Source organism: Haemaphysalis longicornis, unplaced genomic scaffold (genome assembly GCF_048455015.1).
Source record: "Haemaphysalis longicornis isolate Haplotype H1 unplaced genomic scaffold, Haemaphysalis longicornis Haplotype H1 scaffold_10, whole genome shotgun sequence".
Taxonomy (NCBI): domain Eukaryota; kingdom Metazoa; phylum Arthropoda; class Arachnida; order Ixodida; family Ixodidae; genus Haemaphysalis; species Haemaphysalis longicornis.
The window spans coordinates 128,031,496-128,055,350 of NW_027526204.1; the positions used below are offsets into that span (position 1 = coordinate 128,031,496).

The window sequence follows — 23,855 nt, forward strand, 5'->3', positions numbered from 1 at the left end:
ATCGCGCTGGCAGCATGGGACCTAGCGCACGGCCAAAGAAACAGCTCCGCTGCCTACACGCAAGGCTGCGTTACCTAAGGAAAAGAGGGAAAAACAGAGAGAAGTTCAATCGGGTAAAATCAATCCAAGACTGCCCACAGGGGACGTTTTGGAAGGAGCTTCTTTGTGGACTACGTCGATGTGGACACGAGTTCAGGGAGCGTGGCGTGCTGACAGGTGTCATCGTTTCTGAGGTCAGAAGCGTAGAACGTGTTGCTGCCAGTGGCCGCAAGGAGGTGGCGGACGAAGCACCGGGGCGGCCATCACTCGGAAATAGTGACCAGACGGAATGCTGCCCATCTTATTCTTTAGTTATAGAGTACGCAAAAAGGAGGAGGCTTTTCCGCCACATCCACTCGTTGCGGGAAAGATGCTCTAGCTTTCGCCTTCAAGCATAAGAGGCAGGTTTCAAACGCAGCCTTTTTCAGGCATTCAATTGCTGACATGCCCTACTCCTTCACCATCGCATTTTAGGGCTTTTGTGCTTCACTTTCGTTTGTTTGAACTCTCAATAATTCGAACTGAGGGGGTGTCCCATCGGAGTTAGAATTAGTGAGCTTTCACTGTATATTTCCAAGGCGTTGGACTGCATTGCGGCTCTCAAGGGCCTTGTTTTTGCAAGGGGTCTATCAGAGGAGCATGCCTAGGAGAGACTGTTGTGTGCGCTACAGTGCAAAAGCAGGCAATCATCACTTTGTTCCTGCACTAAAAAGGTAGCGCACTTCAAGGTAGCGCCTCAAGTAGACGCTTCTGTTTCTTCTCATTGCTGTTGAGGTTCGCTGATTCCATGATATTCTTTTTGACTTGTCTTCCTCTTTATTTTTAAATTTAAGTCTAGATATATCAAGATACTGATGTGATGACGACTTTTCGTGAAATTATCGCGTTTGTTATAAGCGGGTTCGACTGTAAGTGAAGACACTTGGCGCATTTTCTTAGCTGTCCATATCACGAAGATTCTACTGAAATGCAATTTTTAGAAAGTTACGCCTACGGCAGTGTTCTTGCCAAGTCCTTTGGCCAGAATTTTTAGGCTTCATTCTAATCGGCTGATACCAGAGATTTTTTTTTTTTTTTTTTTTTTTAAATCCTTATCTTCCTGCCAGGTGTTGTTAACTCGAGTTCTGCCTGTGTAGCCACTTTGCCGAGCGCTCCATGTTGTTCCTTTTGGTTTCAGGCCACCCACACCGTCACCCAGAGGATCATACTGTGCGATGAAGACGAGAAGCGGACCCAGGTGATGAAAAATAGCAAAAAAAAAACACCCTGCCTGCAGATCTCACTGCGTCTTTGTTTGGCTTGCACTGTGTCGTGCCTCGTGTCGCTGAAATTCCCTTCTCTGTCCTTCCCTGTTCTCATGCTGCGCAGCTCCTCTCTTTCCTCGAAGAGATGCAGCCCGACGACAAGGTGATAGTCTTCCTGGACAAAAAGGCCATGTGAGTGGGCATCTTCCTTCAACCTGGGACTTTGAAAACTGGTGTGCAGTAATTGTCGTCTTGAAGGGGTGTCTGATTGAAACGGATATTTGTAGTGAACACGCGAATCCCCCCTCCCCCCCTTCCCCCCCCCCCTCTCTCTCTCTCTCTCTCTCTCTCTCTCTCTCTCTCTCTCTCTCTCTCTCACACACACACACACAGTGAAACAATATTGCAAAAATTTATTTGGCACGCTGTAATTTGTTTGTGCTTTCAGTGGAGTCTTGAAGATATGATCACGGCTGACATTAATTTTGGTGTGAAAGATTCGCCAGTCGAAGTGCATTGCATCGAGCGGGCCAAAATTTGGCTGTTTCGAATTAATCTTGGAGCCGCACAGCTGCTATGTAGTCTCGGGAAAATGGCCGAGGCTCGCGTGTTGCGTTTCAAAGAAAATCTAACCAGACTTTACCAACAGGATTGCTCTGTTGTCACATCGAGTTTCGCACCGTTCCCAACTGTGACCTTGATAGACACGGATTTACAAAGTGGTGCCTGGCGCTCTCGTTCTAATGAAATAATGAAATGTGTTTTCTGCTCAGGGTCGACCACCTGTCGAGTGACTTCTGCCTAATGGGCATCAACTGCCAATCCATTCACGGCAGCAGGTGAGATTTTTCATGCTTGTTGGTCACGTACGTGTAAATAGGCTTTGTTACAGTCACAGAAAAAAAAAACATTATCATTCAGAGCTCTCGACACTACCTGCCGGATGCAGTCGTTGCTGCTTGCTGACGAAACGGCTGATAGCAAGCGTGTGGGAATTCTCACTAATACAAAAGGGATCTCCGAAATGATTTTCCTGTACATTTGATGCCAAAACGCTTTGCAGTGTATTTTGCAAGCTATTTACCATTGCAGTGAACGAACGTGCCAGGCTTGTAAAAATCTCCCAGTGTTATCAATTGGCGCGACGACGGCAGTATGTCTCGCAGATAAAATATGAAATGTTTGCTACCATATTTATTCGAATATAAGTTGAGGTTTTTTTTCCAAAATCTGTAGTCTCAAAGTCACATCCCGTTTTATATTCGAAGCTCAGTGTGTATGTGTGCGTGCGGGGGTTGGCGTTTTAAGCAGGTATATTTATACTATATGGCAATTTTTTTACTCTCCATACCAAACTGCACCCTTGCCTTATAATCAAATAAATACGGTACTTAGTTTTCGCACTTGAAATTGAAATGGCGAGCAGCTGCTTAAAATGTTGTAACAAAATTATGTGGTTCAAAATGAATTTGGTTGAGCTTGAATTGTTGAAATTTTTCTTTTTAGCTGGGTTGGTGTTTCCAGTCGCTAGAATGCCAACAAACCGGGCTGTTTCGCTGTTTTTCTGGAAGATCTTTGAGTGTGATAATGTCTGGTAGCGTTGATTGCTCGAGAAGGTGGAGCAGTGAGCCATGTTTGTATAACTTGTTCGTTGGCTCTGCAGGGAGCAGTGCGATCGGGAGCAAGCACTTGAAGATCTACGGGACGGCACGGTCCACATTCTCATCGCCACCGATGTAGCAGCGCGGGGGTTGGACATCAAGGATGTCACGTGAGTGGACAGGCACCTTGTCTGTGCGTGTGGGCGGCTGCGCTGTTGGTTTGTCCCTTGTTTCTTAAAACTGTGTTTATACAGACACACAGCTCGTCGGCTAGCCTTTGCTTCTGCAGCCGACTACTTTCTTTTTAATTTTCCCTCCTGTTAGTGAATGTCTGGCTTTTTTTTTTTTTTTTAACATCTCTTACCAGCCCCATTGCTGTCAAGTGCTGGCAAGTTTAGTATGCCCCATTAAATGATGACGGATTCCTTTTTAAAGAAGCCCTCTAATACCCTTCACCGACATATTCAGGGGTGGAACTGCTGCGCCAATTGCGCCATTGTGCGCCAATTTGCCCTGCTGCGCCAAGCTGCGCAAAAACGGCAATTTGCGCGATTATTGTCCATTGAGAGCATACAACGCCAAATTTAGCCGAGTCTTGTCGTGGTCCGGGCAACACTGAGATGGCTGCACAATAGACGCAGCTGCATCCACGCCGCATCAATAGCCACGGCAGTTCGGTGCACTCGTGGTTCCCTGTGGAACGTTGTAATCGCCGCGACTTTCCCGGAAGGCTGTCACCAGCATGAGTAAAAGTACCTTTAACAGTTATCTAGGGGTATAACTTGAGGCATAGCCTCAGGAATTTGCAGCTGCTCGAAGTAAGACGAACGACCCGTTCGCACATCCTTTGCATCAGTAGTTTTTTTTATTATTACATTGTGCGAGTGCGCAGTTACTGTGGTGATTGAAGCCTAATTTTTCGGGACCTGCACGAACCGAGAACTGCGAAGCCGCTGCGCGCGTGGGCTATTATATACTGAGCGCATGCGCACGACGACGCGATCTTGCGCGCGAAGGGCTCTTCTACAATACTGAGCGCATGCGCACGCTCCTCTAGAGTGTTGCGGCGGCCGCTATCACTTTCCTTTCCGCTGTCGAGTGGGTATTGTGGGCAGTTCGAGAGCTGCGCGACACGTGCGCAAGCGTTCCTCGATGGGAGTTTTCGGCGCGCACGAACCCCGAACTTACGGCCAGTAACAACATCTCCGCCCACTTTTGCCTTCGCGTCTACCACGGAATGAGGCATCGTGAAATCGCCATCTTCGTTCGCTGCCTGCCTATGATGCCTGCCTTCTCGGTCGACGCGGCGGCGGCAGCTTGCTGCGAATACGGCATCATATTGTACGGCGCCCGTCTTCGTGTTGGGGAATATCGATGCGAGACGATGCGCGCTTGGCGGCTAGGGCACGTTCAGGACGCCAGATTTTACGGTTGCGGCGACGGAGGCAGCGGGGCAGCGCACTACACGCGATTGGTTTAGCTCGGAACTACTTTAACAAAAAAAAAAAAAAATAGCGGCCACCGTTAATAACATAGTGCTGATTATAATACAAATAAAAGCCAAAAAGTCGCTACATTCAAAGGAATTGGCAAAAAGCAGGTTTCAGTCCCGAGTAAAGGGTAATATCAAGGTGCCAGCTCCTATTTGATTAATTGCGCTCCTTCTAAATAATTCTGCCAAATTCTATTTTTCATGCAGTTTTTGGATTAGTTGGTCTTAAAAGTGCGCTCAGCCGCATTGTTTAAGACCATCAGTGTGCTCCAAAAGGGCTCCAAAATAGCCCCTAAATTGCTCCAAACCTGCTCCAAAATGGGATTTTTGCTGCTCCAAAGCTGCTCCAAAATAAGACTTTTGCTGCTCCTGTGCCTGCTCCAAAAAGCTAGACCCTGCTTCCACCCCTGATATTGGATGTACATATAAACAATAAAAATAATGTATTAGTAATCACCTTCAAGAATTTTGTTAAAATGATGAGTATTAGCTGAGAAACTGTGAATTAAAAACCTTGCATTATCGCCGCGGTGCTTTTCCTTCTCTTTTCATTATTTCCTCGCTGTTTATGGTGTGTGAGCGTGCCTTGCCATGATGCTTCACTCCGCTGACTGCACGCTGCGGTGGTGTCTATCAGCGGTGTGTCAGAAAGACAGTTTAAAGCAATGGAGAACTTGTGATCACGAATGCACTGGTTAAGAATGCTTTATCAGCCTCACGGAGAGGATATGGTTCTGTTTCACACAGCGCATGCACTGTTTATCCGAAAAGCACCATCTCGCATGCTGCCTCGCTGGTCAGAGGCCGTGATTTGCGGTGTTGCGGTAATTTCTGCCGTTAGCATCTCAAAAAGACATTTTATTAAAGCGTCAGAGAACCTGTGCTGGAAACGCACCGGTTTGGACTGCTTTATCAGTCACGATGAACAGGCTTCTTGGAAGGGCACTGAGCAAACCAGAAGCACCTGGTAATAGAGTAGAAAAGGTAAATATAGATGAACACAGTAGCATGTAAGTGTGCTGCAGGAAGCGCTAATTAACCAAAGGCGCCGCCGCAACCCACCAACTCTGTTGGTGGGTTGCGTCACCACTTGTCTTCAAGATAAGTTCGAAAAAAATGCCGTTCAATAGCAGGATCTCTGTTTCATGACACACATGGGAGAATCGATGACGTACATGTATTTAAATGGCGGTGTCCAAAAACACACAGGAAAGGATGGGAAAGGTGCGACGAACTTTGCAACGAAGGTATGAGCTTCCCGCTGCGTGTAAAAAAAGTTAGTCTTGGCACAGGTTGCGTTGACCATCGAATCTAACGACTGCGCCTGTTCATTTAGTGTGCTCAAAATGCCTGTCAGGGCCGCTTTAAAGGCGCCTGGCACGGCAGGTACTTCAAAGATCCAGCGAGAGCATCTGAACGAACATGCACTCCTCTTTAGAGTGAAAGTAAGGACGCGAAATAAAGATTTTGCGACCCAAGCTAAGAAGGTATTATTGGCTATACTTGGGGAAAGAAAAAAAAGCTATGAAGAATAATAGTACTGTAATTACCCGATTCTAACGCGCACCTGATTTTTCTGGCAAAAAAAAAAAAACGAAAAAACTTGCACCTCCGATTGTAACGCACACGACACTTTGTGAGCAAGAAAAACGAATGCGAGAGACATGGGCGATTTATTTCCCGAAGTAATCTCACTCCTCGTCGCTCTCCGCTGACCACAACGTCTCATCCTCAATGCCGTCGAGCGCGTTCGCGATGCCACGCTTCTGAACGAACGTTCAACCATGGTCGATGGGATCGTGGCCCACGCCTCGCACGCCCATCCCGCGAACTTCTCCAGAGGCACACGCTTCAGCCGACCGCTCGTTTTCAACGCGTAAAGCCGCTGCTGCCGTTGCTGTTATCAAGCGCGCAAGTGGAACGATTTGACGATTTGTGTGAACGCCGATGGAAGAGCCTAGGCGCCTATGCTTCCTGCGTCCGAAAAATTGTTGCTAAAAGCTTTGGCGCCATCTTGATATGGCGATGGCAATGGGTGGGGCGAAATTTCCGCTGTTTCGGCAGTTTCGGTTTCGTATCCGATTCTAACGCGCATGCGATTTTTCGACCTATTTTTCCTGAAAAAAAGTGCGTGTTAGAATCGCGTAAGTACAGTACTTGCAGAGTGCAGCTGTAGCTGTCCAGAAGTGGGCTCGCTTTGTGGCTTTTTCATTTGTGGTCTGTCATAAATGTTACCACGGTTTTATGCTGGCCATAAAAGGCCCTTTGCAGTTGTCACAATGTTGTGCACAAGATCTGTGCTGTCGAAAACAAAATTGTGGAACCTAATGTAAGCACTGGATTTTCTTCTGAACTCTTAGTACTTCAAGAGAAAAGCTTTGAGAAAGAGCAGTAGTGCCCTGTTGTTTTTGTGGCATTTTTGTGCAGTCTAGTTTATTTATTGCACTTCCTCGTATAAGAAACTTCTGCATATTGTAAACAAGCAGTGAGTAAACATTTTAGTACATAATACACTGACAGTCCAAGTAATGCAATGTGACTATGGCTAAGATGTGGCCTCCCATCCTCTTGTGTGCGCGTGATCCAGGCACATTTTCAATTACGACTTCCCCCGCAATGTGGAAGAGTATGTCCATCGTGTGGGGCGCACAGGCCGTGCAGGGTAAGTGCTGCTTTCGCTCTCTCTCTTTACTCTTTTTTTCTTCTTTTTTTTTCTATTGCTCAGGAGGCTATCAACTGATGCCAAGGCTATGAGGCCCTGATGAAGTTTCTCGTCAGAATTCTGGCATGACACCCGCACGTATTTAAAGGGACCCTGCAGCACTTACCACTGGCTACTCGGAATGTATTTTAGGGTAAAGTCTATTGTCCCAGCAATCTCCTCCCGCAAGAATTATGAAAATCCGTTCACTATCACCGAAACTACGCGCGATGAGAAATCGTGCATAATCGTTCCCTCTCAACTCGACCGCGGGCAATGCGACGAAAGCTGCGCGCTCTCTCCCAGAAAGGGGGGCGCCTCGCGGCGTTCTCTTCGGCGGGGTTTGATATATCACAGGCCGGGGAGTTTTCTCCTTTTCTCCGCAAATGTGCAGGGGTCTATTTCCGGTCTGGTGCCACAAAAAAGCAGGTGGCCATCGCGCGCTCAAGCTGGTAGTGCGTTTTTGCAGCAATAAACGTTTTTTGTCGAGTGGTCTGGTTAAAAGGGGAGTATTGAGTTCATCACTCAAAATCCACGCGCACTCAGAACACGAAGAAACAGCAAAAATTGTGTGTACCGATTCAGGCATAGAAGAGATTTGTACACAGCGCCAAGACGGCAGATAAGCTGCAAGGTTGATGAGTGACAGCCAGTAAAGACAGCCATGGCCACAAGGGCGTCATTGCGGCCATGCCAGGGGTGCATAATGAGGAAAATTGAAGAGAGTGTGATTGGTTTTTCTGCGTCTTTCACTGCGATTTGCGTGCGCACCGCTTCACGTGCACGTGTAATATTTGGCTTAAGCATTCCTGGCAGTGTAATCTAAACATCGCACAACTTTACGTGCACTGCTCTAGAAGTGTTGCAGGGTCCCTTTAAAATTACTGCTTTTAGATTATGTGTTGCTGCAGCATGCTGTAATTCTTGGCATATGTAGATACTATTTCTTTATACGCTGTGAGGAAATGCTTTTGGCAATCAGTTATTCTGTTTCTTGATAGAGGTGAGAAACGATCAACGGTGTGTCGAGATTTTTGCACATGTTAATCTCTGGCCCTCAGCTATGGCAAACCTTAATAGCCCAGGGGCTGCCTCAAGCAGTTAAGCAACCAACTGGAATTCTAAATTTGTTTTTCTGGAGTAGTTGGTGATTTGTAGGTGTAGCTGTCTGTTCATTGACTATTCGAACTCTTAGTGCCTAAAGCAAAGTATTGAAAAAGCTAAGCTTTTTGTATTGATGTCTAGGAGCATTGATATAGTGTGTTTCTAAAAGCTTCTTGAGATCACCTACAAGTTTCCCTGTAGGAAGTAGAGGTACGCACAAGGTGATGAATCGTCTACTTGGCAATAGTTCAGAGGATTCACCACCATTTCGCGACTGCTTTGGTGCGCTTTATCAGAGCTTTTATGCTGTGAAATCAAAACCTAACACCCGAAGCTTGGGTTCTCTCCGTGGTGTGGCAGACGCAACGGCGAGTCCATCACACTAGTGACGCGCGACAACTGGCGTCAAGCTCGGGAACTGATCAACATCTTGGAAGAGGCGAACCAGGAGGTTCCCGAGGGTTTGTATGCCATGGCCGACCGATTCGACGCCTGGAAGAAGAAGCGCGACGAGGAGGACGCCGCCTACGGTGGCAGCCGCAGAGGCGGTGGTGGCGGTGGTTTCCGCAGAGGCGGTGGTGGGGGTGGCTTCGGAGGTGGATTCGGAGGTGGCTTCGGAGGCGGTGGTGGCTTCGGGGGTGGCCGCAACAAGTGGTGATGCCCCTGTGAACTGTGATATGCTGCGCTCTAGTGTTCCACAAATCGGCGGAGCCCTGTGCTGGTGATTCAGCCTCGTGAGCCTGTGTTGTTTTTTGTTGGCTCAAGAGGCGATTGTGAGTGAACGCTGCGGCGGGCCCGTGCAAGAGAAAGGGTTCATTGAAGACTCATCGTGATGTAATAAATGAGACATATTTTATATATCATCCGATCTGCACTGAATGGATTAAAAGAAACTTCATCCATAGTTCTTTTTTCCTCTTGGTCATGACTCTGTTGCTCCATTCTGCCTAGGGATGAAAGAAGTTCCAGCAAGTTGGCTACACTTGATCTGAAAAGCTTTTAAAGACCATGTTAGCCGAAGACCATGTTCACTGCTGGAGTGTTATAGTTGTGAAATAGCCGTTTGACCGCGTTCGCTACTAATTCCTTTGATGGAACACTTACACTATTGCAGCTGTTTCTATTTTGTCAACTAGCATTTCTAATGCCTGCATCACATCTTTTTAATGATATGACCCCACTGTTTTGTTGACGGCATGTAGCTTTGAAAAGGGCTTACCGTAATTACCCGATTCTAACGCGCACCCGATTTTCCTGGCAAAAAAAAAAACAAAAAAACTTGCACCTCTGATTGTGCCGCGCACGGAACTTTGTGAGCAAGAAAAACGAATGCGAGAGAAACGGGCGGTTTATTTCCCGAAGTAATCTCACTCATCTCACTCCTCATTGCTCTCCGCTGACCACAACATCTCGTCCTCGGTGCCGTCAAGCGCGTTCGCGATGCCACACTTCTGAACGAACGTTCAACCATGGTCGATGGGATCGTGGCCCACGCCTCGCACGCCCATCCCGCGAGCTTCTCCACATGCACACGCTTCAGCCCACCGCTCGTTTTGAACACGCGAGAGCCGCTGCTGCCATTGTTGTTATCAAGCGCGCAAGTGGAACGATTTGACGATTTATGTGAATGCTGATAGAAAAAGCCTAGGCGCCTATTCTAGCCACCCTACCTATGCTTTCTGCGTCCGAAAAATCGTTGCTAAAAGCTTTCGCGCCATCTTGAAATGACGGTGGCGATGGGTGGGACGAAATTTCCGCTGTTTCGGCAGTTTCGGTTTCGTATCCGATTCAACACGCATGCGATTTTTCAACCTATTTTTCCGGCCGGAAAAAAAGTGCGCGTTAGAATTGGGTAAGTACGGTAATTTCCTCAAACCAATAGCGGTATCAGTGATGTGGTTATCTTAAAAGTCATTTTAGAGCAGCTTTTCAAGCAGGATTTCTGTAACAGCCAAAAAGAGTAATTCAGAACAACTTAAGGGGGAAAACTGGTCTTGAGGACATTTTTATTTTTTAACCTATGTGCTTGAGATTTACACGTGAAGTGTATTTTAACATCCTGAGCGCACATATGCATCCAGTTTTCGTCTATGTAGTGTAAGTTCAGAGTTGTGCAACATGTTATGCCATTCCATTTTGGGCAATTTTTTTTTATCATCTGAAATACCCAAGTACTTTTTATCCCTTTGTGTTTTAGAAGGGCCGGGGAGTGGAACAATACCACAGCAGTAATTTTAGCATTGTTTCTGCAAGCCACTGTTAACTCATTAAATGTCAGGTCACCAATTACCAATATTTTCAGAGACCTAACTGCGTTATTTCTTGTGCTAGCAAAAAATAAATTCCACATTTTTTAGCATCTATTGCACTGTTCAGTTCATAAGTTTTCAAATGCGACAAAAATTATACAAATCTAACCAGTACATCCCAAGATATGGTGCCCGACTCGTGGGGAAAAAATTGGTTCAGAGAAAACAGGGCAAGAAGTTTGGAAACCTAGGCAAAAATGGTCATTTAGGCCACTTCAAAGGGCGACAGTGTTGTAAATGCTCGTGGTATAGCTATATTTTGCAGGTACGTTCTTTGGGTGCTGCAGACTGCTTTTTGCAAATTTTTGGTCCTCAAGATCAGTGTTCTCCCTTGACAGAGTTTTGGAAGTACTATGCCTTTGAGGTGTAAAGTGATCTTCAGCATAGAAAAACAATTCCCGTCAACACCAAACAGTTTCTTGAAGCATAAAAATTTTTTTTCCCGAGGTAATGTTTATTATGCTTGCATAGCCTCTTCTTCCACGTCCCAAATAGCAAGCTTAGGTGTTTGTAAAGTTGCCAAACATTGCTTAAATAGTGATTAAGGAGGTTAGGGAGATCGAGGTTTGCCAGGCTTTGGAATCCATAAGTCAGAGTGGTATTTGTCCTGTCCAAACGAGGTTGGTGACATGTGAAAGATGGTGTTGGTCATATTCCTAAGTCGGGTGTTATCGAGTCAAGACCAGGAAATTTTCCAGAGCCTTCATTTGAACAATTTGTTCCCAATATTGTATTATCCGCACATTTAGTTAGCAAACGCAAAAAAAAAAATACAGTTGTACCTGCTCTGGGTGCCAAGATATCTGAGGGTGAAATGTTAGCTTAGCGTTGCAAGAAAAGTGCCATTTCACCATCAAATTCTATACGAACTGAGCTGTAGAGTACACTAAAATGCTCTTTAGAATAAAATATGGTGTCTTATGATGAGGAAATCATCAGACTGGTAGAAAAATGGCCGTGGATGCCGCAAATGCCATTTTCCAGCAAAACGTTTTTTTTTTTTTTTTTTTTTCCTCAGCCTTTTAAGACCCATTTGCGCTTTTAAAAGCTTTGAGGATTTGCCATGTCTTGCTAGTACTCAGAGTGTTCTGAAGTTTATCACACATGGTATTCGTGTTCCCTGTGGAGGTGGTTCGAGTGTTCTTTCTTGAATGTACCATATTTTTGCGCGTATAACCCACACTGAAAATGCGAAAATATCAGTTTCAAAGTAGGGGTGCTGATAATAAACGGGGTTTTTCCTCCAGTGCAGCTTCACGGCAATGCACATTGTGCCGTGAAGCGCCTATGCAGTAACACTGACTAAGCCTTCCATGGCAGCGATTGCACAAAACATGCACGGACAAGGAAGAAAAAATAAGGACGAGCGCACTCTAACTGAAATTTATTATTTTGCCTTGCAGTCAGTGTGTTCTACTTGCTAAATATACTCTTTTTCTGTCTACATAGTATGTGATGTAGAAGTGACAACTGGGCTAGTTGGTATTGGTGTTAGGCAAGTATGTGATGTGCTACTTGAGCAGGAGCTTTGGTGTAGCCTTTCCTGTATCAAATGTGCGGGCAATATGCGAGTATTTTTTTTTTTTCTTTTAAGGCGGGCTGAAAGTGGGGTGCAGATTATATGCAGGGGCGGGTTATACGCGCGAAAATATGGTATTCCTTAAGTTGAGTATTCTCGCATGTGTTCATTAAGTTGGGCCTGCATCAAAGAATGTGGTAACCTAATTGAACACCCTTTGTAGGCACCACACACAAAATGATACTTTCATACACGCATAAAAGTGTCAATTGCACATTATTTGAAGTTTGATCCAAGATCTAAGCAGGCAGGGTGGTGTTTATGCTCTTGGGTAAAGCTCCTTTAGGATTCAAAACTTCGCCTTTAGTTCGGGTAAATGAATTAGTTAACGAAGATCATATTTTCATTCAATTTCGTGTCCACGCTTGTCTTGGCAGGCTGATGCTTGAGTGGGCCACTTTGAAGGTAACATTACATAGTACTGCATGTCAGGCAATCTACCATATTCACTGCTGCTGTGCTGGGTATAGCAAAGTTTGGTCACATCGGAGATTGAGGTCACAGGTCTTAAAGTTGACGGCGTACACGTTGAACTTCTGCTGCCTGACGCCCTTCTTTCCCTGACCTCCGAGCAGTTTTCTTTCAGGGCTTATTTTATTTTGGCCCCCTCAGGCTTCATGCCGGAAGCTAAGCAGGCGACAGCGATTGTCAAATGCAGTCTCGCATTTCAGCAACCTGCAAGCTCATGCAAATTTTGTTTCTGCGTAACTTAGATAAAGGGTCACTACGTACGAGCCAGTAGCTCCGTCGCACAATCAAGGTGTACAAGTAGTAGTACAACAACGGTTGCAAAGTGCTGCTATATTTTATTCTGCAAATGTTGCTTGAAAGGACGATCATAGTAGGTGCTGCAGAGATGCCATTTCCACCGCCATTACCGGTTATATGCACGGATCATGACAAGTTCAGCTCTTTTCGAAGCTTCAGGGTGACGACGTGCATCATTTGGGGCTTCAGTTCGTTGAAGAGATCGACGGTCAGCTTCTTTTTCTCATCCCAGGCTTGTAGGTCTCTGGGGAAAAAACACGCAAGTGCAGAGTTCGTGATACTATTAAAAGTTAATTCTTGATAAGGCTAATACATGCCACTCACTAAAGCCTTCATAAAAACAGATTTGCACTACGGAGTCCACACAGTGGCATCACTAAATGGAGTAGGAATGAAAATGCTTGCCGTGTGAATGAACTTGTTTAAACAATTCAATAAAACCAGTTGTTTGGCTGAAGAACATTCCAAAAATCTGGAGTGAGGAATTTTTGCTAGGGCTGATAAGTGCTATCTCTTAAGGTGTAAAACCTTCATAAAAACCAATCTGCATAAGAACACAGTAGGAAAACATTTACTGCAGAACATACGGAGAATCTGTTGCAAAGTGATGTTTGGCTGTGTGTGCAGCTCAAAATGAACAAATTTTTGTTGGAAAAGTGCGGACTTCTGTAAATTAGCATTTTCATTTGTTCATTCTAAGCTCAACTCCGCTATCTTCTAAGCAACTGCTCTGTACCGAAATATTTGTCAAGGGGTGAATAGAAAAGGCACGCAGCTGAAGTCATTTCCATGCAACAAGCAAAACTTCAGGTACCTGAAAAGCGGGCAGACAAACTTCATTCTGCCGTATGCGCGCAAAAACTGGCAGACGTGCGGCACTATCGGTTCCCACTTGGAAAGCAATCCCAGGCGCAGCCACCTGCACGGATCAAGCGAAAAAGAATTAAGTACAAGAGTTCCAGCAGTTTTCTGTAACGTTTAAAACTTCACTGTGAAATGAAACTCAGCGTAACGTTAGAGTTGTCTTAGGGGCCAGTTTCGGTGTGACCTTTTCCACGATAGCTACATTAGATTGAGAGCTGCAGAGCATTTTACACCGCTCTCGAGACGAAATTTTTTTATTCTACGCGACTGTCAACAGACAGGTTCGGTAAGAAAATAGGCAAACACAGCCTCGCAGTAAAAAGTCACAGCTAGATTCTTTGGTAATCGGGGAGTAATTCTTCTATTTGAGACAGAAGTGAACTGTGAAAGTTTGCATAACTTTCAGAGGCAATGAATGTGCCTTTTTCACCAACACGAAGAGTTGGATGAAAGGCAGGATTCCTATGCGGAAACATGTAATCCCTTCTGTTCCAAAGAGCCGTGTAATGCTTGGACAGTCTGTCAACGCGTTGTTCTTTTTCGCTTCCAATGTTGCTTTTCTCCAGACTTTCTTTAGTCCAGTCATATGCTCCTGTATTAAGGGGGCACATTGGGTCTTTGATCAAAAAGTTTATTTTCACAGTTGTGATTATAAATATTGGGGTTCTTCATTCTGATGGCAGTATAAAATTTGTTTTTGTATAAAATGACCCTATTTAAATTTATTTCAATTTTTGAATTTGATTTTCTGACAGATTTGTAGAAAAAACTGCTGGAGAACAAGGTACCAGTGAACTGTGCACAAATCAAGGAGTGCAATAAGACTAAAATCATTCTACCTTGTCTGTGGCAGAAGTTAGGTACACCTGTTTGAAGTTTGGGCTTGGAAGGTGCAACCAGGAGAATCGGTTTTGCCTTCCAGGTCCAAACTTCAAATGGTCGTGACTTCTGCCACAGACCAAGTAGAATGATTTTAGTCTTATTGCACTCCTTGATTTGTGCACAGTTCACTGGTACCTTGTTTGGCTGCATCCCTACCGCAGTTTTGTTACAAAAGTTGTCAAAGAAATCAAATATAAAAATCGAAATAAATTTGAATATAGTCATTTTACACAAAAACAAATTTTATATATCTACAATCAGAATGAAGAACTACATACGTCCCCCAATATTTATCATCACAACTGCAAAAATAAACTTTTTGATCAAAAAAGACCCGTGTGCCCCCTTAACACCAAAACTAACATGTCTCCAAGCTACCAGCAAAGTGATGCAAGCCAACCGTAAGCACTGAAGAAAAGAAGTTCATTACCTAAACCTGATCTCAGCGTTGCCAACCTGCTCCATCTTGTAAAGGGAAGTCAGCAGCTGGAGCCGATCCGTCGGCATAGGAGCCTGCAATGTAACAACAGCACAGCCGCTGCAGTTCCCAAAGCCTTTGCTTGAATGTGGAGTTGGTCGAGGAATCTTTTCCCCCGACTTGTATTACACATTTTATTTGCAGAGCTTCAAATAATGTTAATGCCCGATCACCATTGAGGTCATGCATGCGAGCTCCGCGAACCAAGAAGTCTGCAGACAGGCACCATGCAAGAAATTGAGACTGACCATGCCTGTTGCAACTTGCGCTGGCATGGCAAGCTCGGTTTCAAAGTATCATTACATAGCTCCTTCACTGCATGGAAGTTGTGCAATTACAACTTTTTTTTTCACACTTACACAGTGTTCCGCTATAGAACCTGAAACAAAATTCAAGTGCTACACACTGAAGCTACACCAGTGTTGCCGGGTGCAGGGCTACGGATCAACTTAGGTCACCCACAAATCTTTGATGTGCGGAAGTCTCATACACAGGGGTGCTTTTAAAGCGAAGCTTTCAGCCGCTCACTGATGATGTCCGTACGCGAAAACGCACTGCAGGAAAGCGAACTTGGTGACAGCTCTATTAGGCCTCTTCCACTAAAGGTTGATGTGCAGCAAAGTGAGGAGGTGGCGCACGTGCGCGATGGAGAGACATGTATGTGCCTAACGTCATGTTCCGAAGCGAACGTTGCAAACGAAGCGAACGTTGCACGGCTCGACCGTTATGCCGTTAGGCTGTTAGCCGTGGGACGTTAAGCCTAACTTCGCATCTTGAGGTTTAGGACGTTAGGCCTAAACCTAGACGTTAGACCTCAAACCTTAACGTTAGCCTATATAGAGTGCATACCCGAGAATTGCTGTGGTTATTCTACAAAAGTGGTGCACATACATTCGAAATATAGGATATACTCGCAGTGTGGAATTGGCCAACCAAGGAATTCATAACGAGAAAGCATCTTGTTGAACCATCGTCGTCGCTACACAGAGGGAAGCATGATCTTTCATTTTTTGCCACTGGATCAAAACATGAAGCAATTTTATTTCCCCCACTTCTGCTGCGCTGTATACGTTGAAAATCGAAAATTGTAAAGTTCATCCCACTGAAGTTAGTATACATTTGAGGCAGTCATATTTCTATTTCTACTTTTAGGTTTGTACTATTGACACACCCCCGTAGAACAAGGCTATGCACTGACTGATTTCAAGGTTACTGTTGAGGCCAAGTTCATGTAACCAGCTGCATTACCGCTCCATGCACTGACTGATTTCAAGGTCACTGTTGAGGCCAATTTCATGTAACCAGCTGCATTACCACTGTCATTCCATGCCAATCCCAAGTTCAAAGTTAACAGGGATCTTGTTTCAACATGGTTTGGTCCATTCCGGACTAATCAGTGTGAGTGACCTGTCAAGTATTTCAGTCCAATATCTAGCACCTCATTTATGTCGGCCACTTATAAAAGGATGGCTAGGGAGAAATCATTCAAAATATTCAAGAAATCAACGAAGCCTGAAATTCTTTCTTTTTAGGGATCAATTGTTTCGCTTTTGATACCTGAAGCGTCCCAATTGAAAAGCTGATAGAAAAAAGTGAAGCTTTTGTTGTGCTTTCAGCTACCTAATGGTGTCTGCCATTGTTTTAAATGTAAGCATTTCAATGTGGACCACAGGAAACCAGTCTAGTGCTTGATGCATCACACGTTCGCCACGTAAGAAAATGCTATCAATAAATGCAACCATCTTCTGAGCACCACATTTGTGCAAGGCTGTGAATCTAGCTTTACAGGGGCTTGGCGTGTACTAGAGTGGGGTATGCTTAAACAATATCCAGCCATTCCCATGTTGTAGTTCCTATAAATGCTTTATGAAGTGCAGAGCACTTTAGGGGCTCGCCTTGTCATCGTAGCTCACTCACTGGACCCAAGTAGAGCCACACACTGCGTTCCGTCATAACGGCGTAACTCAGAGACTTCGAAAGCCAAGCGGTTTATATAGTCATAAGCGTTCGAAAGTTGTGAACCGCTGGCGCTTGTCATACATCTCACCGTTGTTTAGCGCAAAGAAAACTGCAAGTACCTTTGAGGCAAAATATACGTAATTAACCGCCAGCGCCCACGTTCGTTTAGTTAGGAACGCTCGTTGGGTTGGATTTTACGATAGTAAGCGAAAAAAAAGTGGCAGTGCAACGCCGGCACGTGCGGGAGGAAAAGCAAGCACAAGAAGAACAGAAGTCCCGCTGGTGCAGTTTCAGGCAGGGGGCGCGCGAGAACTGCGAAGGCGGGAAATTTGAAATGCACTGGACAAACCTCCATTGAGGTTATCAGGAGAGGAACAAGACAGGGCGGCGAAGAGCGTGATGGGTGGTGGGTGGTAAGAGTGAGCAAATAATGGCGCTACAGCCCATTATGGCAAATTACTGCTCTGCACTTGCGACAGCTTTCAAATTGAGTGGAACGGCTTTAATTTTTTTTTTTTCCTCCCACAAGGCAGCACAGCATTACAAACAAGAATACAGCAAGGCATGGGCTACGCAACCTAGCAAAGTGTCTTGAGACAAGCTCACTTGCTCCATAGCTTCCACAACAAGCGCCTGCGAGTGCTTGTTACGTGTCTCCGGCCACCCACAAGTTAAGCGTCGGCCAATTTCCCACCGCCTCTGCCTCCTCCTGCTTTGCTGACCTTGTTCAGCAGCAGCGACAGGAAGAGTCTCCTCTGGCCGGGTTGGAACGAGGCCAGGTCATCAGCGCTGAAGCTGGCCACGTTGGTTGCTGGGTCAACCCACCTGTCGCAAAGCTTCTCACAAACTTCAACCAGTTCGTGGCTGTAGCTGTAACACACAAAGCACAGGCTTGCAACGCTTCCAAGGCTCTCAGGGAAAGAGAGGGGTGTATTTGTTTGTTTACATGTACTGCCAGTCCTATTAAGTGTTACTGTGGAGTTAGGGATTATAGGCTCTTAGAGGGGGTTATTGGGGAGTTAGGGATTGTGATGGATGACCCACTAGGGATTATTTTGGACAAGTTACGCCTGACTGGCCTGCGGCACTGCTAAGCCTTACCACTGGGGATAAAACGAACCCGTTTCTCAGGGGAGGAGAGGGGGTGTATTTGTTTATTCAGATGTACTGCCACTCCTATGTAAGCGTTACTGGGAAGTTAGGGATTTTAGGCTCTTGGAGGGGAATGAGGAGGGGGTTATTGGGGAGTTAGGGATTATGATGGATGATCCACTAGGGATGATTAGGGCCAAGTTACATCTGGATGGCTCGCGGCACTGTTAAGCCTTACCACGAAGGATAAAACGAACCTCTTTACCTCGGTATCACTGGCGGCATTCCCGGAACGTGCAGCCATGTGTGCCAGTCCACCTTGTCCAGAACGTCCCTCTGTGTTGCCAAAGAAAAAAGGAGACAGCTTGACATCAAGACGCGTGACGGCAGACTTTGAAAATGTGGGGCAAGCCCCAAAACTGGCCTGGCGGGGTGCAGTACCTTGTCCTTGAAGTACTCGTAGAGGTACTCCTTCCACTGGGCCGTGTCCACGGACTTGTACTTGTACTTCTCGATGTACGAGTGGAGGAACTTGTCAAAGACCTCTGCCAGTGCAGGAACCAACAAAAAGGATGAAAATGAAAACTAGGAAAAAACTGAAAGTGGCTACCATAGAATGAAAGTGCTTGTTAGACTCCTTCTTGGCTGGCAGATAATGTCTGATGATCCCATTTTGACCCTTCCTGTGCTAGCTGACCACTAGATTACTTGCATAGTGTATCATGTGCGTAACATGTCCTGTCAAACTCTGTTTCATTTCATTTCTTTCAATACAGAGCTGGCAGTATTTCTTCCTTCTGTCTGTATTTAAGCTGAAATTGTGCTTTTTATTGCCAAGCACACGGTTAAATGCCTTACAAACAAAAAAAAAAGACGCCAGTCAGGGTGCCAAATCTTCAGATGTTTTTTTTTGTGTGTTTGGGCACCTTTTTCTATGGTCTTATTTTACTCTAATTAGCATGTCGCTGAGGGGAGACATGGGATCAAAACGCCATAAGACAGCTGTGTTTTGCAAATTGAATTTTTGAGAAGAAGTGGCTGTCTTTCTCCTAATCTACCCAAAGAGGAATTTGCCAGGGATGTGCGAATACATCAAATTTTCGAATAACGAAGCAAATAATGCGATATTCTCAATGGGATCGAATTGACTAGCAGTATTCGAAACCTTTAATATTTTAATTACAATAATGCCCCTACATTAACTATGAGAAATGCTCCGCCAAACAAAACGCACAAAATGCGTCCTTACTGCACTTGGTGCTCTAGCAACCACCACCACATGTCGTTTTCGCAATCAGTTGTAAAAATTGTTTGGCTAGTTAAAATTGGCATGTGCGTGCGCACACACACACAGAAAAAGAAAACTGACCAAGAGTGTTAAGTTAATTATCACTCAGCTTAGCCTTGAAATGAGACAAGATAACAGTTTCCGCAGAAGTTGGGCAGCTCACCCGGTCCCCCGAGAATCGACTCCAGGTAGTAGAGGAAGGTGTGGCCTTTCTCGTAGGGGACAGAGGAGAAGGCTTCGTCGGGATGCACTCCACAGAGACTGGGCACGAGGCAGGTCATGGGGCTGTTGGCACCTATCGTGTCGATCTGTGACCCCAAGAGAGTTGAGCATGAAAGATCACCCCGATACACAAGCACTGTTCAAAGGAAGGTAGCAGCTCTCTCATCCCAGGAAATGGCTCCAAAGTACCGGGACAAAAGGCAACTTGTACAGCTAACCTGCTCAAAGATATTTTTCCAGAATTATTCAGTGCCCGCTAAACAATCTGTAATAATACCAATACGAGTGTCCACTAATTATTTAGTGTTTTCCCTAAGGAAACGACGCACAAATATCACTTACGGCATAGTTCAGGTCTTCGATGCCTCCCAGGGCTTCGAACTCCCTCGTCGCTTTTCCGAACATGCGTCCAAGGATCTTTCGTTCAAGGAACATCGTGAAGCCTTCATTCAGCCTGTGTAGTAAAGACAACAACACTTGCTTATAACAAAGATTTTTACTGCGTACTTTTCCATAGAGTGGAAGTTGGGGGAGGAAAAGACAGTGAAAATTTCGCTTATCAGCATAGCCCTGCATGTGGTAAATTATAACGAGTTACTTTAATTGGCGGTTTCATTAACCTTCATTAATAAGCTACCCTTCACTGCACACGGATTTATCTAGGACAAGCAAGGTTAGAAAGAACGCAGGTTTTTCAAGCACACTGGATTACAAAATAGTTACCACTGAATGCTTCACATGTGAAGCATACCCTGACATTTTATTTTGACAGTCAGCGCTGATCACTCTATTGAACACACTTGTCCACTTTTAGGGTTAGAAACTATCCCACGAACTTTCTGAGAGTGCAGGATAGGGGAGGAGATTTGATTGATCGATTGATTGATTGATTGTAGGGTTTAACGCGCCAATGCAATGCAGGCGATGAAACACGCCGTAGTGGAGGCCGCCGGATTAATTTTGACCACCTGGGGATCTTAACGTGCCCAAAAAATTTCGTACACACGGGCGTTTTTTGATTTTCACCTCCATCAGAAAAGCGACCGCCACGGCCGGGAATCGTTTGGGGGGGGGGAGGAAGGAGACAAAACTGACCAGAAGTGCTCAAACGTCTTGTTTGTCACCAAGTTGCCCGTCCAGCTGTGTGCGATTTCATGGGCGACCACGTTGGCGAGAGACTTGTCACCGGCCTGCAGCGAGAAAACGTGCAAAAAGCAACACTTATGCAGAAGGACAATAATGAAGCCGTGTTTTTACAACAAAATTCTCCGTTATTTAGGGCACGTTGCTTGCAAGGGACTTGTATGGCTGCCAAGGAACAAACGACGACACAGTGCTGTACGAAAGTGTGAGTGCTGTAATGTGACGATACTAACTAGCAGCGAAGGTGTGGCGAACGTGAGGCAAGGGTTTTCCATGCCACCATAGGGGAAGGACGGCGGCATCACTAGCAGGTCGTAGACACCCCACACGTACGGACCCACCAGGGACTCGGCAGTGCACAGCATCTTCTCCGTCTGCAATGCCCAACAAGGCAAGTTAGTTTTCTTTTTCTTTCTTTCTTCACACAGTATTTTAAATTCATACAAGGGTTGACTGAGCCAAGTCAAATTTAGGTATAGAACTCCAGCTAAAAAAGGTATAGAAGTCGTCCAGCCAGCAGCAAAGTGTGAACACTGGCCCTTCAGCTAATTTTAGGGGCCTTAACTTCAGCAGCATTGCAGCGCCATCTATGAAAGCGGGCGATAAACAAGATAACCAAACGGCCATCTCTGAGATGGTAGCAGCGCTGGTCAGCAGTCTATCTTTAGTTTTAAGGCCCTGCTCATTGTCAACACCATGAAAACACACAATCTAGCGGGAGAATTGAAATTTTGGCCTAAAATGTTTAATTTCTCAGTGAAAAAAGCACCATTTGCTGCCGGACAACTGCTCAGGGTACTATAAAACACTAAACCTTTCAAATAAAACAGACTTGTATTTTGTCTGCATGGCCCCTGCTTCAGGCAGTATACCTATAACATGCTTCCAACCTACACAGAATAAAGATTGGTGGAAATCGCACTTACATCCGCAAAATCAATCACCGCCAGGTCAATCTGCTCCTTTTCAGCCCACACTGAGCATCGGGGACCCAGCTTCCTGTACCAGATACGAAAACATTTCAGCGTTCTTTCCCTCTTTCGAGAAGCTCGATGGGAGGACTGACCTCGAGTGGAGGTCGCCGACGGCAATTGCGATCAAGTAGGCCGGCACTGGAACCTGCACGTGAGCCGGTTAGAAAACCACTCCAGTCAACTAACCAGTCGATTAAGTGCGCAAACATGCCTTCTGATTGAACTTGGTCACTCTGGAGACAGCATCGTCGACATGCCCTGCCCGAACAGCACTCATCAGGACGGTCAGCTCCTTTGGCGCTCGAACCTGTCAGGTCATGCAGGAATTCCAATACAAAGACAAGATAAACAAGCCAAAGACAGAGATAAATAGGAAGCAGTGGTGCACGGTTCCCGAGATGTCTGAAGCCACCCTCACCGAAGCAGTGTAGGACGCCTTTACGCTTGGTGTGTCCTGGCACGGGAGCATGGCTCTTGCATGGATGGGCTGGAACACGAAAGTGCAAGCCAACACGGTAAAGAGAGCACAAGATAACTGGCATGCCAGACATACCTCGCAATGACTGTACAGGTACGGGTACTTTTTTCCTGCGGTTTGTTCGGGCGTCAACCATTGTAGCGCACTTGACGATGGCGATGTCTCGTACTCCACACGAATCCTGCGTTTAATATAAAATTTGGGGTTTCAATGCATCAAAGCAACACCCAGGTATCGAGGCACGTCACAGTGAACTAGTTTGGCCTATATGTCACGACTTCATCGTAGAAACAACCGTGGACTCGAAACACAAAGAGAATGATGGATGAACAAAACGACGCATTGTTCAATGGTTGCAGTGATAAAAGGAAAATGAATGTGAGCATTCTATTCATGACACTTTGTCGTACTTTTTGGCATGTGACCCATTATTTGTGACTTGATATTTTCGCAGCTTGGGTAGGCGTTCTCGTGATAATGTGTGCGTGCAATTAATACGAATGAGACTAAGACTAACTCAGATTCTTGTATGCACTGCTCAAGGATTGTAAGAACACCCATACCTTCATACACAGAAATTTGCTTTTGAAAAATTCCTTGCCTGAAGTTCGGTTGCGCCCCCATTCCCGCACTGCTTACATTAGACACTAAAATTGGCATTCATAAACGCTGAAGTGGCAAATAAGAATTAGGCTGGCTAGCAAATAAATTGCAAAAGAACTACCGTGTGCAAATGAGCAAAATTTACGGGTTTTTAACGCCTCGAAGCTCTATCTGAACTATCGGGCGCGCCGTAGTGGAAGGCCCACGATTAATGTCGACCACACAGAGATTTTTAACTTTAGCTGCGTTTTCGAGTCGTAATTGCCTCTGTCAGAGAAAACAACGGCGGCGGCTGGGATCGAACTCGGATCCTTTGAGCCCAGCAGCACGACGACTTAGCCACTGAGCCATCGCGGTGGGCCAAAGCTAACTCTCAATCGGAGACGAAAACAATCATACTCAACTGCTTGCCTAACTCACTTTGTAGTTTTGCCGCCGTCGAACACCGTAGCCGGCAGCTGCACTGTCAACTTGGAACCGAAGTCTGGGTCGGCTTCCCCGAGACTGAACTCGAGTTTTTGGCTTCCCTGACTCCGTGTCACGCCCTTCACGTTCAGTTCATGCGTATCCAGGACCTGCGCAGAGAATTAGGTCGGAACATTAAGGCACATGACGCGTTAGATCGCCGCCTATACTCACCAGAGCGTCGCAATGCTCCGATCGCTTTTCGCACGTCAATTCCGCAGAGCCTGCAATAACCTTCCGCTGAAAATCAACCTGGATGTCAAGATGGATGTGAGTTACTGCGCACTGATCCGGTCTTGCGTGAGAGTGCGGATCATTATCTGTTAGACCCGTGGCAGTCATTTCGAAATGATTCGAAACGAAACCGCTGCAACCACCGAACGGTACAGAGGCGACAGACGACGGCTAGTGCGCTTACACAAGCACAAAAATCCCGCAAAGCTGATGCAAGCTGTAGATGCAACGACCGAGGAAGCGAAGTCAAACAGTCCTGCTAAGCAGTATTTTGTATTGTCTCCCGATCGGCCGTCGCTAAAATGTCACTAACCGCCGCTATTTGTGTCAAGCGGC

General features: G+C 45.7%; 2 protein-coding genes across 2 annotated transcripts in view; one reads left to right on the forward strand and one right to left on the reverse strand.

The window, feature by feature from the left end:
- LOC144159291 (putative ATP-dependent RNA helicase DDX43) overlaps window positions 1–9,085 on the forward strand; it is a 36,650-nt gene extending 27,565 nt beyond the window's left edge. Inside the window, exons 13-18 of the mRNA XM_077690688.1 lie at window positions 1,217–1,276; window positions 1,408–1,475; window positions 2,057–2,122; window positions 2,947–3,054; window positions 6,964–7,038; window positions 8,542–9,085. Coding sequence (XP_077546814.1) covers window positions 1,217–1,276; window positions 1,408–1,475; window positions 2,057–2,122; window positions 2,947–3,054; window positions 6,964–7,038; window positions 8,542–8,839 — 675 coding nt within the window. The 3' untranslated portion in view covers window positions 8,840–9,085. The remainder of the gene's footprint in view (window positions 1–1,216; window positions 1,277–1,407; window positions 1,476–2,056; window positions 2,123–2,946; window positions 3,055–6,963; window positions 7,039–8,541) is intronic.
- Window positions 9,086–12,855: 3,770 nt separating this feature from the next.
- Window positions 12,856–23,855, reverse strand: LOC144159293 (leukotriene A-4 hydrolase). The gene is made up of 17 exons (XM_077690692.1): window positions 23,460–23,855; window positions 23,241–23,395; window positions 22,293–22,398; window positions 22,158–22,226; window positions 21,951–22,046; window positions 21,832–21,884; window positions 21,692–21,764; window positions 20,999–21,139; window positions 20,718–20,812; window positions 19,965–20,076; window positions 19,564–19,708; window positions 18,554–18,657; window positions 18,378–18,448; window positions 17,743–17,890; window positions 15,014–15,096; window positions 13,652–13,756; window positions 12,856–13,081 (listed from the first exon to the last, which is right to left on the reverse strand). Exons 1-17 carry the CDS (start codon window positions 23,625–23,627, stop codon window positions 12,964–12,966), a joined length of 1,842 nt encoding a protein of 613 aa, XP_077546818.1. The 5' UTR covers window positions 23,628–23,855; the 3' UTR covers window positions 12,856–12,963.